General features: G+C 32.1%; 1 protein-coding gene across 6 annotated transcripts in view; it reads left to right on the plus strand.

The window, feature by feature from the left end:
* Positions 1 to 17,576, plus strand: part of LOC111626616 — a 156,142-nt gene that overhangs the window by 103,885 nt on the left and 34,681 nt on the right. For all 6 annotated transcript variants that reach the window (XM_023370059.1, XM_023370062.1, XM_023370060.1 and 3 more), the window contains one exon: positions 11,890 to 12,060. In XM_023370059.1, coding sequence (XP_023225827.1) covers positions 11,890 to 12,060 — 171 coding nt within the window. The remainder of the gene's footprint in view (positions 1 to 11,889; positions 12,061 to 17,576) is intronic.

A 17,576-nucleotide genomic window follows, 5' to 3' on the forward strand; every position in this document is an offset into this window, starting at 1 on the left:
TGTCTATGTAAGTAATCTGTCTGTGCCAAGAGCTTGCAACCAGAAGTGATGTGTTGTATAGTTTCTGGCATGATGTGACACTTTCTGCATGTGTCATTTGTGAGTGTTGTATCTTTGAGTATGTGTTTTCTGTAGTTTTTAGTATTTATGACCTGATCCTGTATGGCAATCATGAATCCTTCCGTCTCCCCAAAGAGGCAGCCTTGATCTAACCAGCTGTTTGACCCAGTTTTGTCAACAAAATCCTGGGCCAGGTCATAAGGATGCCTGCCATGGAGTGCCTTTTGAGTCCATGATTGCTTGATGGTGTCTATACTTTTTGTGTGTTGTGTCATGTCTGTGTTGTGAGTGTAAGTTTAATGGTGTGCTATTTGAGTCTGCTAGAGTTACTGCTTTATGTAACTGTGATGTTTCTTGTTTCTTGTAGAAAAACTCTCGCAGTGACTGTATTTGTTTGTAGTGAAGGTTAACTATGTCAATCAGGCCACGTCCGCCTTCTTTACGTGGAAGGGTTAATCTTTCTGTGGCGGATTTAGGATGATGTTGTTTATGCTTAGTAAGTGTTGTTCTTGTTTTCCTTTGGAGTTGCTCGAGATCTGTGTGAGTCCAATGTATAACTCCAAAAGAGTATGTGAGTACTGGGATGACATATGTGTTTATTGCTTTAACTGTGTGTTTTGCATTTAACTGTGTTCTAAGTATAGCGTTTAACCTACTTTGGTATTCTTTAATTAATCGTTGCTTTATTTGTGTATGTTCTGTTAGTTTGGCCTGTTGGAATCCTAAGTACTTGTAGAACTCGCCCTCTTCCATGGATTCAATAACGTCTCCATTTCCAAGTGCAAAATCTTCTTTCTTCAGGATTCCTTTTTCTATGTGAAGTTTTTTGCATTTGTCTAGGCCAAACTCCATTTGTATGTCCTTAGTGTATGAATGTGTGATTTGTAGGAGTTGATGAAGTTGTTTTTGTGTGGATGCATAAAGTTTTATGTCGTCCATGTACATGAGATGTGAGAGTGTAAACTGTGTTGTTTTTTCATGTCTGATATTGTAGCCATAATGCGTGTTGTTTAACATGTTGGATAATGGATTCAGGGCTAGGCAGAACCAGAGAGGACTCAAGGAATCTCCTTGAAAAATTCCTCGCCTAATGAATATTTCGTTTGTTTGTATGGAAGTGTTACTAACCCTGAGATGTAGTGTTGTTCTCCAGTGCTGCATAGTGTTTTCGAAGAATGCAATGAGTGATGGATGTATTTTGTACATGTGTAGAATATGTAGCAGCCAACTGTGTGGAACACTGTCGAATGCTTTTCTGTAGTCTATATATGCCATGTGTATGTTTCTGTGTTGTTTGTGTGCTTGCCGTAGAATGACTGAATCTATGAGTAACTGTTCTTTGCATCCCCTGTGATTTCTACGGCAACCTTTTTGTTGTTCTGTAAGAATGTCGTGTTCTTCAACATGTTTGTATATTTTGTTTGTGATACAGGATGTCAATAATTTGTAGAGTGTTGGAAGACATGTAATTGGTCTGTATTGTGTGGGGTCTGTGGTTTTGTTGTTTTTAGGTTTCATGTAGGTGATGCCCTGAGTAAGAAATTTTGGCATGTCTTGTGGATTGATGATGATGTGTGTTAGATGTTTAGCTAGTTCCTGGTGCAGTGATGTAAACTTTTTGTACCAGAAATTGTGAATGTTGTCTACACCAGGTGTCTTCCAGTTGTGTGTTCTGTTAACAGCGTAGCGAATGTCGTGTATGTTTATTTCAGCACAGGGCATAGTTGGTATGTTGTGCAAGTTTCTGTTCTCCTCCTCGATCCAGCCTGCATCAGCATTGTGCGTAACAGCATTGGACCAAAGAGAAGACCAATAAGTTGTGAGTTCTTCTTCTGTTGGTGTGCCACTGTGCTGTGTATCAGTGTTTGTTTTGGTACTGATTTGTCTGTAGAAAAGTTTTTCATTGTTTGTGAATAATTTATTTTGTTGTTTTCGTAGTGTACATGTTTTGTATCGTTTGAGTCTACGTGCTTTGGCTGCGAGTTTTTGTTTTAGTGTATCGATGTATTCTGTAATGTGTGTGTTGTGATGTTCATGTTTTGTGTGTGTTTTGATTTTCTTGAAAATGTTTTTGAGTTGTTTCTTTAATTTGGGTGTTATGTTGTTTTTAGTGTATTGTGTCAGCCTGCCTAATTGCTGTCTAATGTCATTTATTTGTGTTTCTATTCTTCTCTGCCAGGCAGGCTTGTGATAGAATTGTGTTTTGTGTGTGTCTGTCTGTGAGTGTATTTTCAGTCCATGGTGTGTTACTACTGTGACTGCCCCAGCATAAACTAATGTATGAATGTCTGAGAGTGTAGAAATTGAATGAATGTAGTTTGGTAGTAAGTGAGTGTTTACATAATTTAGTGTTTTTCCTACTACCTTTGACGTGTTGATTTTCGGTATTCGTGGTCTTTGTGTGGGATCTGTACCTGTATATTTAGTGAGTGTTTCCTGAAATATAAGTGAGAGTGTATTAACTAATTCTATGTCTATGTTATCAGTGATGGATGGGGAAGTGCCTGCAGTATCATTAGTGGTACTTGTTGTGTGTGTGCTGTAATCAGTGCTTGTTGCTGGATTATCCTGACAGGTTACGTGATCTTCATTAATGTTAAATGTTTCTGTCTGTTGATGTATTTGATCAGCAACCTGTTGTTTGATAAGTTCAAGTGTTGTTTGTGGGATAAGGTTGTTGTGTATAATTGTTCGTTTTTGATCAACAACCCTTTGTTCGGTGACAGTGAGGTGAGGATATTGTTGTGTGAATATATGGTGTAGTTGTTGTCTGTATGCTGTCATGTTTGTTTCGAGTCTTGTGATGGTGTAGTAAGTGCGGATGATAAACTCGTTCATTTCTGTTGTCCATTTCATCCGTTGGCGTGGTTTTCCAGCCTTTGTGGTCTGTGGATGCATTGCCACAGAAACACCAAGGCTAGGTTGATTCCTCACATCTGTTGAGGGCATTGCAGTAGCCATGCTTGGGCCGGCGCTGCTTTCGCCACCGGTAACCAAGGGAGACTGGAGCCTATTTTTCGAACGTGAGCCTCTGCCTAACCCACGAACGCGGACCTTGTTAACCCGGGCGACGTCCGAGCCGGTATCATACTTAGATCTGGTTACTACCATAATGATTATCTCCACAGAATGTGGGTGTGTGGTCACTCTTAGCTTCATTTCTCCCCATAGACCTTACTGGCATGGGTGTCCCTACCAGGAGCTTGTGCTCCAGCCTGCATTGCCCTATGGATCTGTAAAACTACTGGGCTCTCCCACCACGACCAGGTGGTGACCACGGGAGAGTTATTATTATTATTATTATAAATATTATTTGAAATTTTATTGGTCAAAGAAACATGAACATTTTTAAGAAACATTTTTAAAAATTCTTTAAAGCACTTGCTATTACTCTATAATATTTGAAATAGATATTTGAATTTCATCATAGAGATGTCTTTGTAAAAATGAATTAAAACATTTCTAAATTAAAAGGAAAACAAATAGAATTTTTAAAATGAAAATATTTACAAAAATAATATCATGTTTCTTAAAAAGCTGCACAAATTTCAAAGTTTAAAATTCATTACTTATTTTAAAATAAAGTTTTTTGGATACAGGATTAGGTTGTTTAATGTTCTGACAAGATGATCAGGATTGCAATCAGCTGTAATTTGAACTCTATAGGGGGATTCAAAAGATCTTAGACAAACTTTAAAGGTAGATCAGGAATGCGAAATCAAACCATTTTTACCTAGAAACAAATAACTGCAAACACCACCCAGAGTTGCTAGAAGTGCAGGAAAAACCATGAAGAAAGGAATACACATAAGGTATACAATATGTTTATTAAATCACTTGAGTGGCATTTGTGACTATATGTTCTTAAGTAAAAATGGTTTGTTTTTGTATTCCTGACCTACCTTTAAAGTTTGTCTAAGACCCTTTGAAGTATCTTGTAGTCTTAATCCATTCCATTAACTTCTGGAAGCGGTCAGCTTTGAAATAGCAAAGTTTGACATTGGTCCTGTCTTCCAACTCCTTAACAGATTTAACTTCTCAACCATTTTCATAAACTTTTTGTGTCAGTTGGTATCAAAATATCTCAATCAGTGTCAGTTGTGGAATGCTTGGAATGTTGGCTTCACAGGAGATGTATCAAATTCCATAATAGTCCAACTTGGCAATTGTATCATGAGCATAATGGGCAGTGACCATGTCTGGACTTAGTCACGGTAGTATTTTATTTATTATTTATTACATTTATAAAATCAAGTGTCAAATCTCCTCCTCCTTGATTAACAAGTTCCTTAACAATAGTGATATCTCACTATTGATAAATTGCATGAAATAAAAAATAAATACTTAAAAAACAATAAAATACATAAAAAAAGCATACATAAAAAATACTTGAGATTCAATATACATAAAATGCTAAAAAATATAAATAAATGTGATTGCAGGAGATTAAGTTTTATAAAATACAGTGACAAGATTTTTTATAATGCAAAAAACCAATATGAAGCATGTGTTCAACAATGTTCTTATTATTAACTATTCAGTAAAAAAAAATGTATGAGAGACAGATAGATGATAAAATGAAGTAAAAATACAAAATAAATTGTAAATATTTCTTGAAGGTACTCATAGGTGATGCCAATTGGGTGAAATTAAACCATTATTAAAGTATTTTAAAAAGGAGTACAGTGGGTGATTGGCTAATGAACAGATCGGATAACAAACACCTCACAGAACAAACACAAGAAGAAGCGATGTAAAATAATGAATACCGATTGGTCTTCCCATGTCTTCGGGCAACAATTTGAAACTTTTCGGAGTGTGGGAAACATTGACATCAACGCTCAAGCCGGTATATACTGATTGGATAGTATTCCTCCAAACTTTGAAACTCTCCCTTGTAATTCCAGCCTTTTATTTTTCTGACAAAATAATTCTTTTATGTATTCGCGAGACTGTCAGATAGGCACTCGTTAAGTTTTGCATCTGTTTTTCTTTTCAAAAGGTGAGAGTATAATAGCAAAGGCAGAGAGTAGGTAGAAAATGTCTGATGTTGCTGGGCAGTATGATGTGAACAGGTATAAAGTAGGCCGCAGTTCAATCTTATTTAAAAAAAATACTGTATAATCAAGAAGACTCAAGCAGCTAAAGGAGTAACAAAAATCACATCTGAGAAATAAAGAACATTGATGAGTTCATAATGGAACCTGAAACGGATCTGCGACAAAAGAACGCCAAGAACTCTTGAATGAAGAACACCAAGAAACTTGGTGAGATATGTTTTCTTCTGAAAAAGAGAATTAATGCCAATATCTGCTACTAAAGATCTTTTGAAGAAGTGGAAGGATGTCAGAACAACGGTCTTAGAATGGCATCTAAACCAGGTTGAGGCTTGGGGATTTCTACAATTGTAATGCTATTAATTACTTACGAAAAATCCTGAAGAAGAGAGAAAAGAAATCGACATTAGACAGATTCTTTAACCATTTCAAACGGAAAAAAACATGACTAATAAAAATGCAAGACTTTTGTATGTATTTTTATTATTACATATAAATAAACTTAGTAAGAAAGTATATATTTTTTTATTTTTGGGGGTCTCCAGAATGAATTAATTAAATTCCCATAGAAACCTATGGTAAATCAATAATCGGTTAACAAACAATTTGGATAGCAAACAAAGTCTTGGAACAAATTATGTTCATTAACCGATCACCCACTGTACATGGTAATAGCACTTGATTTTCATAAAATTTAAGTAGACTTTGTCTGAACGTAGCAATATTCAGATTATGATTATATAGTAATTACAGAATTTGTTTAGCATTAAATAAATTTTATCAAGAAGAGAAGGTGTAGCCATTGACCAGAAGGGTAAATAGTAATTAATTAGCAATTTGAAAATTTGTGGAAAAAATAGAGGAAAAATAGGAAAATAAAAACATTTTTAGAGGAAATAGATTTGTAGAAATGCCAGAGAATTCCACAACAAATGGCAAGTGCTTTAACTGTCTTATCTTCATGGTCTTTAAAAGGTAATTTATTATAAAAAATTATTCCAAGATAAGAGTAGACATATTATAGAACAAAGGGTCAATAACAAAGGGTGGAAGATAAGGATTTTGAATTAAAGAAACACAAATGATAATACTTATTTGAATATTGATTTTGAGTATCAAGTAATTTGATATAGAGGTAGGCATTAAGTGCTGTCTCTTGATAAAAAAGTAAAAAAAAACACCAATTTTCTTACTCTAGCACACAAATTTTAATATAAACACAGATTTATAGGCCTTCATCAGATAAGAGAGCCATTCTATAAATTGATTAAGATACAAAACTTTCAAAAACAGATCATTCCATACATGCTCTGGTGCAGGTTAAAATTAAAAAATTTCAAATTATTAGAATATAATATACTAGCAGACACCTCCACGTGTTGTTGTGGCTCAAAATGTATCTATTATAAATGTATAACACTTTCCCCATGGGGGAATTTTTCGAAAAATCTTTTTTTAGTGTATATTCTGTTGACGTACCCTATTAAAACGCAATCAAAAACGCAAAAAACCACATCTAAAATAGTATAATAGAAGCAGAGTTCTTTATGGTAAGCCTTAATCCTAATCATCTCCCCCCAGTGGGGGGAATTTCGACATGTATATTATATAAAAACACATGTGTATTCAAATACAATGTAGTGTCAAAATTTCAAAAAAATTGATAGGAAGAAATGAACATTAGATTTTTATTTATATAGATAGATAGAAGATGATCTGCTTTAGTTCATCCTCACAGAAAAGCATAATGTCTCACAGAAAAGCAAACTCAGGTCGTCATACTTGTAGTGCCATCTGTTGGACATAAAAGCCTTAACCTAGATGATATCTTTTAATTTATATGAATGTTTACCAGAATAATATACAGCCTATGTCCACCCTGAAGTTCCATTCTAAATATTGGTGAAAGAATTTTTGAAATCAGATGAGTAGTTTTGGAGATTACCCGCTACATCCAAACTTACAAACATTACCTCTTTATAATAATAGTATAGATATAGCAACTAATTTCAAATATATTCCTATCACTCGAGTCTTCAACACTTAATTCTGATTTGTTCAAGCTATATCTTTTTTATTGTTTATGTTCAGTTTATAATATTTTGTGAACTATAACACTCAATCCATGTTTGCTTGATTCCCATCTAATTTTATTTATGTTTAAGTTGTAATATTTTGATCTATGTATCTTTGTATTTTAATCATTTATGATTAAAATACAAAGATACATAAATTTTATTTATTATTTATTACATTTATAAAAGCAAGTGCCAAATCTCCTCCTAGATCAACAAGATTCTTAACAATAGTGATATTTTTATCTCACTATGATCAATTACAAATTATTTATGATTTATAATTGAAAAATAACATCTGGTTCACCATCACATCAACAATGTGATGTAGAACAATTTGAAATTATTCTACATCACAATGTAGAACAATTTGAAATTTTAAAATTTTTACAATCATCAGAACATGTATGGGATGTTCCAAAGTGGAAGACTGAATCCTAAATTTATTCTGTTAACTATTGACCTAGTCTACATCCTACAAAGCTTAGTCTCTAATCTGTCACAGCAATAAGAGCAAAGACGCCTATGGTTAGATTTAAACAAGTCACTCTCTATAACAAATGGAGCAATAAAATGAAGCTCAACAGCATCTAGTTCTTAGAAGGCACTGCCAGACATTCATATGTGAACAAGAGCTGACTTGCCAACTGGTCACCCCTTTGAAACCTTCAGAATGGCCAGAGCATAACTTTGTGCCAAGAAGTCAATGCACAAATTGAACAGCAAGAAGCTAGAACCCTTAATAAAGAAAACTGCCAAAGATCTGTTTAATGTCTTGTTACTGAAGACACAATCTCTGCACTAGCCTGATGGGGATGTCAAACATTGAGGATTCATCAATCATCATTATCTTTGCTGTTCAAGGCCATTGAACACCAGCTTACCTAATCATCAGCTGCCAGAAAACTAACATGGGCATCTTTTGGAAGTAGAGTCTGTAAAAAATCGATGAGCAAGTCTACACTATTTTATTTAAAGTCTGTGAAAAATTATGCATTTTGATAGAGGCATAAAAAATAAATCTAATTAACTTATATATACATAAAATTGCTATGTTGAATGAGAATAAAAAAAGAACAAACTTAATGTCAAACATTCAATTTGAACAAACTTCTTAAATTGAATATATATAATTTGAACTATAACTAAATCAACACCTGTTCACTCGCTGAGAGATTTATTCTTAACACAAACGTTTTCAATCCAATCAATGGATCATCGTCAGGTAAATTAGAACATTTCAAAAAATAGAACAACAAGTTCAAAATACAAAAAATATAAATATTAATAACGGATAACCAATATATTACTAACAGCAAAATAACGTTTTTAAATAATATAATTAATACAAATGCTGCTAAAATTATAAATAAAAATAAAATATTAAAATATAACAAATAAATTGTGTATACAAAATATTAATACTTCAAACTTAATAGACAAATCGATAACACTATATATTAATAATGCTTAATAAACTGTACGGAGTTTCTCAACTAAACTATACAGAGTTTTTTATATACATAATATTAAAGCTCCTGCTCTTATTTGAAGTTTTTAACTGCAAACTTCCATGCGGAAGNATTTATAATTTTAGCAGCATTTGTATTAATTATATTATTTAAAAACGTTATTTTGCTGTTAGTAATATATTGGTTATCCGTTATTAATATTTATATTTTTTGTATTTTGAACTTGTTGTTCTATTTTTTGAAATGTTCTAATTTACCTGACGATGATCCATTGATTGGATTGAAAACGTTCGTGTTAAGAATAAATCTCTCAGCGAGTGAACAGGTGTTGATTTAGTTATAGTTTATTATTTTCTGCTGAGCACGCTTTGGGTTGTTTATATAATTTGAATCTAGAATTTCTAGGTAATGCCTTTCCTTTTATAAAAACAACAAAAATCATCTAACTGACACAGTTTTCTATCATAACTTGTCTTTATCCTAGGTAACATCATCAAAGTGCCTGCTTATTGACATGGTTTACAGTCTCTGTTATGTGCAATGAACTAAGATTGAAACTACATAAGGTTCTAACCAGAGCTTTGCTAATCATCTTCAGTGTGGATAGGGTGCTTCTAAGCATTCTTGGTCAATGTACTGTCTGAATAAAAGCCAATTCTCTTGTTGTTCTCTTCAAGTTTCTCATTGCATGATGCTATAATCATGATTTAATTCTTGCCAAGACTTTTTTGAGAAAACCAGTGTCTTCATTGATTGCTGAGACTTGATCATGTCCGTACTTGGTTGTCTTTGAAGATATTTGTTTCTTGGCTTTTTCTGTGACAATTTTTGTTGACAACGTCAATCAATGGACTGCTGACATTGTTGACAAAAATTATGTTGGAGCTGTTAAATCACAAGATTGACACTGGTGTTTATGACAAGAGTTAGAAAAGGACTAAATCGTGTGAAGAGCTTGCTTCCTTCCAGCAACAGTACACTCAAAGTTTGGGTAACAAATCATTGTTGGATGCCTCGACATTTACCCATCAGAACTCCTGTCCACAAAATCATCCTAAAGTACAGTGCACCAAGAAAATTAATCAGTGATCAAGGCTGTTACCCAGATAGTGCAGATAGTGCTTGCCATCTCACCCAGATAGTGCAAGAAGTGCTTGCCATCTCTAGCAACATTTACTGATATATGATGATTCACAAATCAACAACCTGATCAAGAGATTCAACTGGATTCTAGTGGCATAATGTCCACTAGTGTTTGGCTGAATGCTGCTGCATCAATGTTACCCATTGCCAATGGGACCAGGTGTTGCCTTATGTGACATTTGCCTACAACAACTCTTGGAAAGACACAATCATATACTTTCATATACTTGCCATTTTTCCTACTTATGGCTGGCATGCAGTGGTCCCTGAAGATACTTTAATCTCAATCATTCCAGAGATGATTGATTGTATTGTCTTGGTTCACAACAGTCTAGTGGAGGCTCAGAACCAGGTCCAGGCCCACCCCCTGACAAGGTGTAAATAAACAATACTATGATGTCTACTGATGCTGTTCTTTATGACCCTAGAGTCTTGCAAGGAAAACTTTCTGACCCACACATGAAGAAAATGATGTTTCAAGAGTTATAGGATATTTATTTTTGAGAAAAATGAAAATGAGATTGATTTTTGTATCTAGTCTCACCAAGTGCTAAAAAGTGATCTTAAAATTACAAACATATATAACAATACATATACAAACATACAAGTATCTCATGCAACATTGCCAGCTTCCCCATTAGTGAAATGTAATAAGACATGTTTTTTCTATTTATCTCCAGTAACTGTGATTTGAGTCTAATTTATAGATAAACCTATATTTTTTACCATTTGCTGTCATGTTTTTGACGAGACTATGTCTAATCTACAAAATCGCACTGCTGTCAACAGTTGGACACCTTAGAGGTATGAAGGAGTACATGTCAGGAGTTGCAATTTGGCACAGAGTATTTGGTGCCCAAATCATGCACACACAAAAAAAAACTAGACTTGTAGGTTGTCAGGGGACCAAGAACCAAGTCAAAATAAAATATAAAATGGTGACATTGTTTCTACAGTCACTAGTGCAAGATTTGCACGTGTTGTTCGTTGTGAATTTCGAAATGCGAACATTGCAAAATAAAATTTTGACAAACGCATGTGTTGGGAAGTTCAAAATGTGTATGTTGCGAAATCTAATTTTGACAAACGTGTGACACATGTTACACATGTATTCTCTTGCTCTTGTTTTACCATCCTGCGAAACAATGAAAGCAGCATCGGGACAATTCGAGTACAAATATCTTCCCGCTTACAATAGCTAAGAACAGGCCCGTGACAACGCAATCTGTTGTAACCATGGTGGCAACAAAGCATGCTATAATCTATGCCAGAACCCTGAGTACCAGTGTTGGTTTCTCCTTATTGGTTAGTCTCATTTTTCTTGTGCAGCTGAGCTCTGACTCTCTGAGACATAGTCTTGTCCCAAAAATGGCCTTGTCATTTTACTTGTTATTTCTATGTATTGATGTATTTATATCTGACTGTGACAACTTTTGGTAGAAAGTTTTGCAACAGAAATGTTCCAGTCACCAAAACTATAGGATTTTTGTTAATGTTTAGTTTAATTTTATGTAGTCGTGCATTGAAAGTTTTACTTTGCATTGATATTTATATAAATTTTATCCATTAAGATAAATTGTGTAAGATGTTGATGGATATAATAATCAACTTTTCCACTAGAAGCCAATTACTATTTTTAATAAGAACATTTTAATGAAAAAAGAATATATGTAGAATAAATTCAAATATGGAAATGAGGAAACAGTTCTATGATCACAAAATAGTTGAAACAAATTATTTTCATTTCTGAAAAAATTAAGAGCTGTAGAATTTAATTAAATGTATTCATTAGTTATTGAAAAATTTGACATATATAACAAAGTTATATGTAAAATTATAAAATAAAAAATACCGTACTTTCCAGCGTATAAGACAACACCCAACTTTTACAGTTAAAATATAGAGTTTGGGATATACTTGCCATATATGACAACACCTGGTGTATAAGATGACCCTTGACTTTTGAGAAGAATTTCCTGGGTTAAAAAGTTGTCTTATATGCTGAAAAATACTGTATTTATTACAATTTTGTAATATTTAAAAATATATTTATGTATGTATTTATTTATTTGTTTGTTTTAGTGTCAGCTATGCAAGAAATATATTGATAATAATATTAAAGTCATGAAGCATATGAATGGCCACATAGAGAAAAGTCGGCAAAAAAATCTTGATCTACTTGATTTAACTCAATGTAAATATTGTTTTAAAGAATTTCAAACACCATACAGTATGCAGTGTCATATTGAGGCTGTAAGTAAAGTAGATAAATAAGTTGAATTAAGGTCTAATTAATATTAGTAATAAATTTAATTCATTAAAATTAACAATATAACAAAAATAGAAGAAAAAACATAAATATCATTTTTAATTCAAAATTATCATCAGAATTATTATAAACTTTAAACTAGTAATGAATTATAATAATTTAAATATTCATCTTGTTAGGAGTAGTAAAAACGTATTGAGGTTGGATGTCACGCCAACTTTTATTTTAATTAAAGCTTCTTCAAAAACNTAAAAAATAAAATTGACTTATTTGATATTAATAATTTTTCTGAATTAGATTGACAAGTTTTGAATAAGTTTCCTATTGCTTACCAATAGGAAACTAGAGAAGAAGAACATCCGAATTCTGTTACTCATCTTGTTAGGAGTAGTAAAAACGTATTGAGGTTGGATGTCACGCCAACAAGTTGGCGTGACATCCAACCTCAATACGTTTTTACTACTCCTAACAAGATGAGTAACAGAATTCGGATGTTCTTCTTCTCTATGTTAAATTTAAATATTACTAGTTCATAGTAATAATTTGTTTTATGAAAGAAAAACTCACTGTTTTTAAAGAAAACTTACTCTTGACACTTCAGAAACATAACAAAACATTAACACAAGCAAAATTTAAAGAAGTTTTTGAAATTATGAATACAGTAGAGCATCGATTATCCGACCCCCAATTAACCGTCACATCAGTTAACCGACCGTTCTAGTCGGCAAATTCAAATGTCTGCTAGTGATGTGGAGCTACAATATTTGGCTATGTCTTGGCTACTTTAATAGTATTTTTATGTGTTTTAGCTGGCAACATGGCTTGACCATGAAAGGGAGCCAATATTTAAACGAGGCTTAATTTTCTAATTATTATTTTTAAAAAATTTTTGTTAGGCTTAACATCGCTGAAAATTCAAAACGAAGTAAGTTAATAGCGATATACTAATATACTAATTACATGAGATATACTAATATACTATACTAATAATGTATTTTTTCATATTTTTCGGTTATCTGTTTTTTTCAGTTATCCGACCAACCCCAGTCCCCAATTGAGTCGGATAATCGATGCTCTACTGTACTGTTATCTCTCTACAGTGAAGATTTCTTTAGACACTTTATCAAACAGAACATACTTAAATTGAAATGCACAAACTATCTATCCAAATTCAAACCAAATGCCCCTTAATTATTATCTATTTATTTATTTAATTTAAACTTAATTATAGTTTATATTTAACTAGTAAAAATATTAACTAAGTTAATATTTAATTAACTTAGATATTTTTTTAAATTAAATAAATTCATTTGTAAAATTGATTTAAATATTAAAACAACTAGTGGCAAAACGATCTATTGATATTACCAATTCTACTTTATGAAACAAAGAATATAGCTTGTCATATTTTGCTTACATTTTGTAAAAAATAAAATTGACTTATTTGATATTAATAATTTTTCTGAATTAGATTGACAAGTTTTGAATAAGTTTCCTATTGCTTACCAATAGGAAACTTATTCCTTCTATTTTTTGAGAAATATCTGTCATAATTGAAAATATTTCCAATTATGATTTATTTATTTTCAGTATTTATAAGGAAATATTTTCAATTATGACACATCTCACAGAGCCACAAGGAATGCATTCATAAAATATAAATATACAGTTTAACCTGATTATGATGTCATCGGATGTAACAACAACCCTAATATAATGTCAAATTTTTATTGGTCCCATGATTTTTCTATACTAGATAATGTTAAAAAACCCACTTGTAATGATATAAAACCCTGTTTTAACATCATATTTAAAGCACTCCCAGATTTACAAAATTAGATTACAAATTTTATTTAACAAAGAAAATACAGTACATGTACTATGTGTTCAGTTTCTAGGGTCAGAGTCCACTTCCTAGAACGACTGTGGGTGGTACTCTCACCACCTGACTTAGGTAGGATGAGGTTTGTCACATCTTTAAACGACATGATGATTGGGATAGTTCACATAGTTACTTGTTGTCATGGTGATACTGTGTAATGACATGATTGGCCAATTTGAACTGGTAACGGATGCTGCCGAGGAAAGATCATAGACCACGATTGGCTAAATTTGAATTGGTGGCACATGCATCTCAAGGAAGAGACGGTTGGCGAAACATCATGCCATGTGGTGGACCTGGAATAGAGATATTACTAGCATAGCTGCTGATTGGTCGGCTGACGGCTTTGACAACTATATAAGGTCAACATGGAATGGGAAATTTGAGTTGGATCCATCTCACTGACGGAGTTCTAATTTGTTATTGACATACCAAATGGTCGTCAATTGTGAAGCTGTTGTAAATTTTAACTTTACTTTTGTGTTGTACAATAGTTTAGCAACAAATCAGGTGAAATTGCTAGCTTAAAAAGGAAAGTGTTAACATTAGACTGCAAAATAGAAATAATTAAAGCAGTTGAAAGTGGAAGAATAAAGGCAGATGTATGCAGAGACTTTAGTTTAGCAAATTCTACAGTGTGCAGAGAGAAAATTTTGAAAAGTGTTCAAGATGGCAAGGGATAAGTGAAAAAAAATTAAGTTATGTGGAAAAGCCGATATTGATGCCACTCTAATTAAGTGGTTTAACTAATGCAGAAGTTCCAAGTTGGACCGATACTAATGGAACTAAATGGACTGATGCTAATGGAAAAAGCAGAAGAATTTGGACGACTACTAGGTGATACTAACTTTAAATGTTCTAATGGATGGCTAGACTGTTTTAAACAAAGACATGGCATAAGTCTCGGGAAAGTCTGTGGAGAAGCAAAATGTAAATTTACTGGATGTTGAAAACTGGTTAAGAGATGTGTGGCCTAAATTAAGGGGGGAATATGCAGATGAAGATATTTATAAAGCAGATGAAACTGAGATATTTTACAAACTTTTACCAGACAAAACATTTAAATTTAAAAATGAAAAATATGTTGGTGGAAAAATTGCAAAAGGTGAGATAACAGCTTTTGTTTGTGGTAATATGACTGGTACATACAAAAGAAAACTTCTTGTAATAGGAAAATCAAAGTAGTGTTTTTAAAAACATAAAAACATTACCAGTAAATTACAAAGCCAACAAAAAGTCATGGATGATGTCTGGGATTTTTGAAGAAGAAATTCGAAAATGCGATAGAAAACTTTTTGGGAAATGAAAAAGTTTTACTCCTTGTCGATAATTGCCCAGCACATCCAATTTTAGAAAATCTAAAGAGCATTAAACTTGTATTTTTTCCTCCGAATTGTACTAGAGTACTTCATCCAATGGATCAAGGAATTATAAAAAGCCTTAAATCTCATTTCAGAAAAATTCTTTTACAGAAAATTATTACAAATATAGAAGATAACAATAAAATGGTAATTTCTTTATTAGATGCAGTTGATTTTTTGGAAAAATCTTGATGTAAGGATAGAGGTTAGTTCACTAATAATAGCAAACTGTTTTTGCCATGCAAAATTGAGTAATAATCAAACAGCTATTACATTTATGAATGATGACAATAATGAGGACGATGACATTCCTCTATCGGAATTAATTAAAACACTTCAAAGTTCAGAAAATGGCAAATTTTTGTCATCTGCTGATACTGAATGTGAGAGTGTAGATGAAGATTTAATAACATTCAAATTTTATACAGATGCAGATATCGTTGAGAAAATTAAATCTTCAGATGAAAAAAATGTGGATGATGAAGATGAAACATCAGACAGAGAAAATGCAGTGCTGTCAACCAGGGAAGCGCATAATGCAGTAAGATTATTGAAAATGTTTTACAGGAAAACTTCATTGAGAATAATGTACATAGTTTATGATTTAGAAAATGACATTGATAAACAATTTTTAGGTGAAAAACACTTATAATCTAAAATAACTTACTTTTTTAAGTGAATATTGTTATTGTGTCTTCTTAATTGGCATACATTAATTTAACCTTTTGTTGCCTTTTGATTTGATATTATTCTCAAAATCAGAAGTGCCGCCATTATCAAAACTTGAGACAAATAAACATTTCTTATAAAAGGTACTTTTTGAAATTTTTAATTACATCGTTGTAAACTTAGACATAATAATGTAAATAAAGTAGATTTAAACATTTTGTTAGGTGTATTAAATACTCGGTTCAGATGTCACGCCAACAGTTAACTTAATCAAAAACTTTGTTAAGAAACTTCAGACTATGTGGTGTTAAATAAAATTAGAAGAAATATTTTAAAATATTTCTTCTAATTTTATTTAACGCCTCATAGTCTGAAGTTTCTTAACGAAGTTTTTGATTAAATTTAAACATTTAGTTTGCACTTTTATACATATGATAAATTATTATTACCATACTGTATTACCATTAAGAAATATAGTAATTTTATGGTAATACATACAATGTTAAATTAGAATGGATTTTGTAATAGATCCTTAAACATGCTTGGTACTTTTTATGAGACTGAAATTATGACCCTGTAGATAATGTCAACACTTGGTTGTAACGTCAAAAAATTGTTGGTCCCATGGATGACATTATAATCGAGTTAAACTGTGTATATATAAGATTTATAATTTTAAATTTATTTTAAAAGATAAAAATCAAATAAAGTAAAATTATATTAAAGATTTACCTCAAAATTTTAGAATGGAGTTGTAGAATATATATAAATTCTGAAAATATATATAATATACAGTATATTATTGTTACATTTTCCAATATTCACCATTGTTACTAAAAAATTTTTATATATCTAAATAAATTTGTCAACCTGCATGTTTATCCTGCATAGAATTTTATTATTTACTATTCTATAATGTAATATAACATATGTGAAATATTATCAGCTGATTGTTGAAATAAATCTGTTTTGGTTGAATTGAATAGACTTTTTCAATTGTCAGAAAAATGATCTGTTCTATTCAGTGCAGTGATGCACAACAATGTAATTATATCTTAACCACATTTAAAATATGCAGAAAAGGAATTCATCTTTTTTCTTTTTTAAGATGAATAAGATCTTTGAAATGATATACAGTTGAGCCCCCCTATAACGCAGTAGATACATTCCGCTTTATAAGAATTTCGTGTTGTAGGAATCCTTAAATACATGAGCCAATCACAGCCCGGCACGTGTGCAGTTTATGGACTACGGCTGTTTGAAAGGTTTCTTCCATAAAATTAATTGATTCTAGACTAATTTGACTCAACATTTCCAAAACACATATAATTTTTTGGGAATAATCCATATAAACTATACTATAAACAAAAAATTGTAGGATTACTTACTGAGTGTGCGCCGTTTGATGACGCCATTGCTTAAGCTTGTTTTCGTTGCGGAGCTGTGCACCAAACAGTGGGCACATTTTCTGATAAGTTATTTTTCTGCAAAAAATTCCTTGAACTTTGGAGACATCATTAATAGAAATAATTTTTATGGCCATTGAATAAAAAATGTTTTTTTTCACAAAAAATGTATAAAATTACAG

Source organism: Centruroides sculpturatus, unplaced genomic scaffold (genome assembly GCF_000671375.1).
Source record: "Centruroides sculpturatus isolate CEXI.00-Female unplaced genomic scaffold, Cexi_2.0 scaffold362, whole genome shotgun sequence".
In the NCBI taxonomy this organism is placed as follows: domain Eukaryota; kingdom Metazoa; phylum Arthropoda; class Arachnida; order Scorpiones; family Buthidae; genus Centruroides; species Centruroides sculpturatus.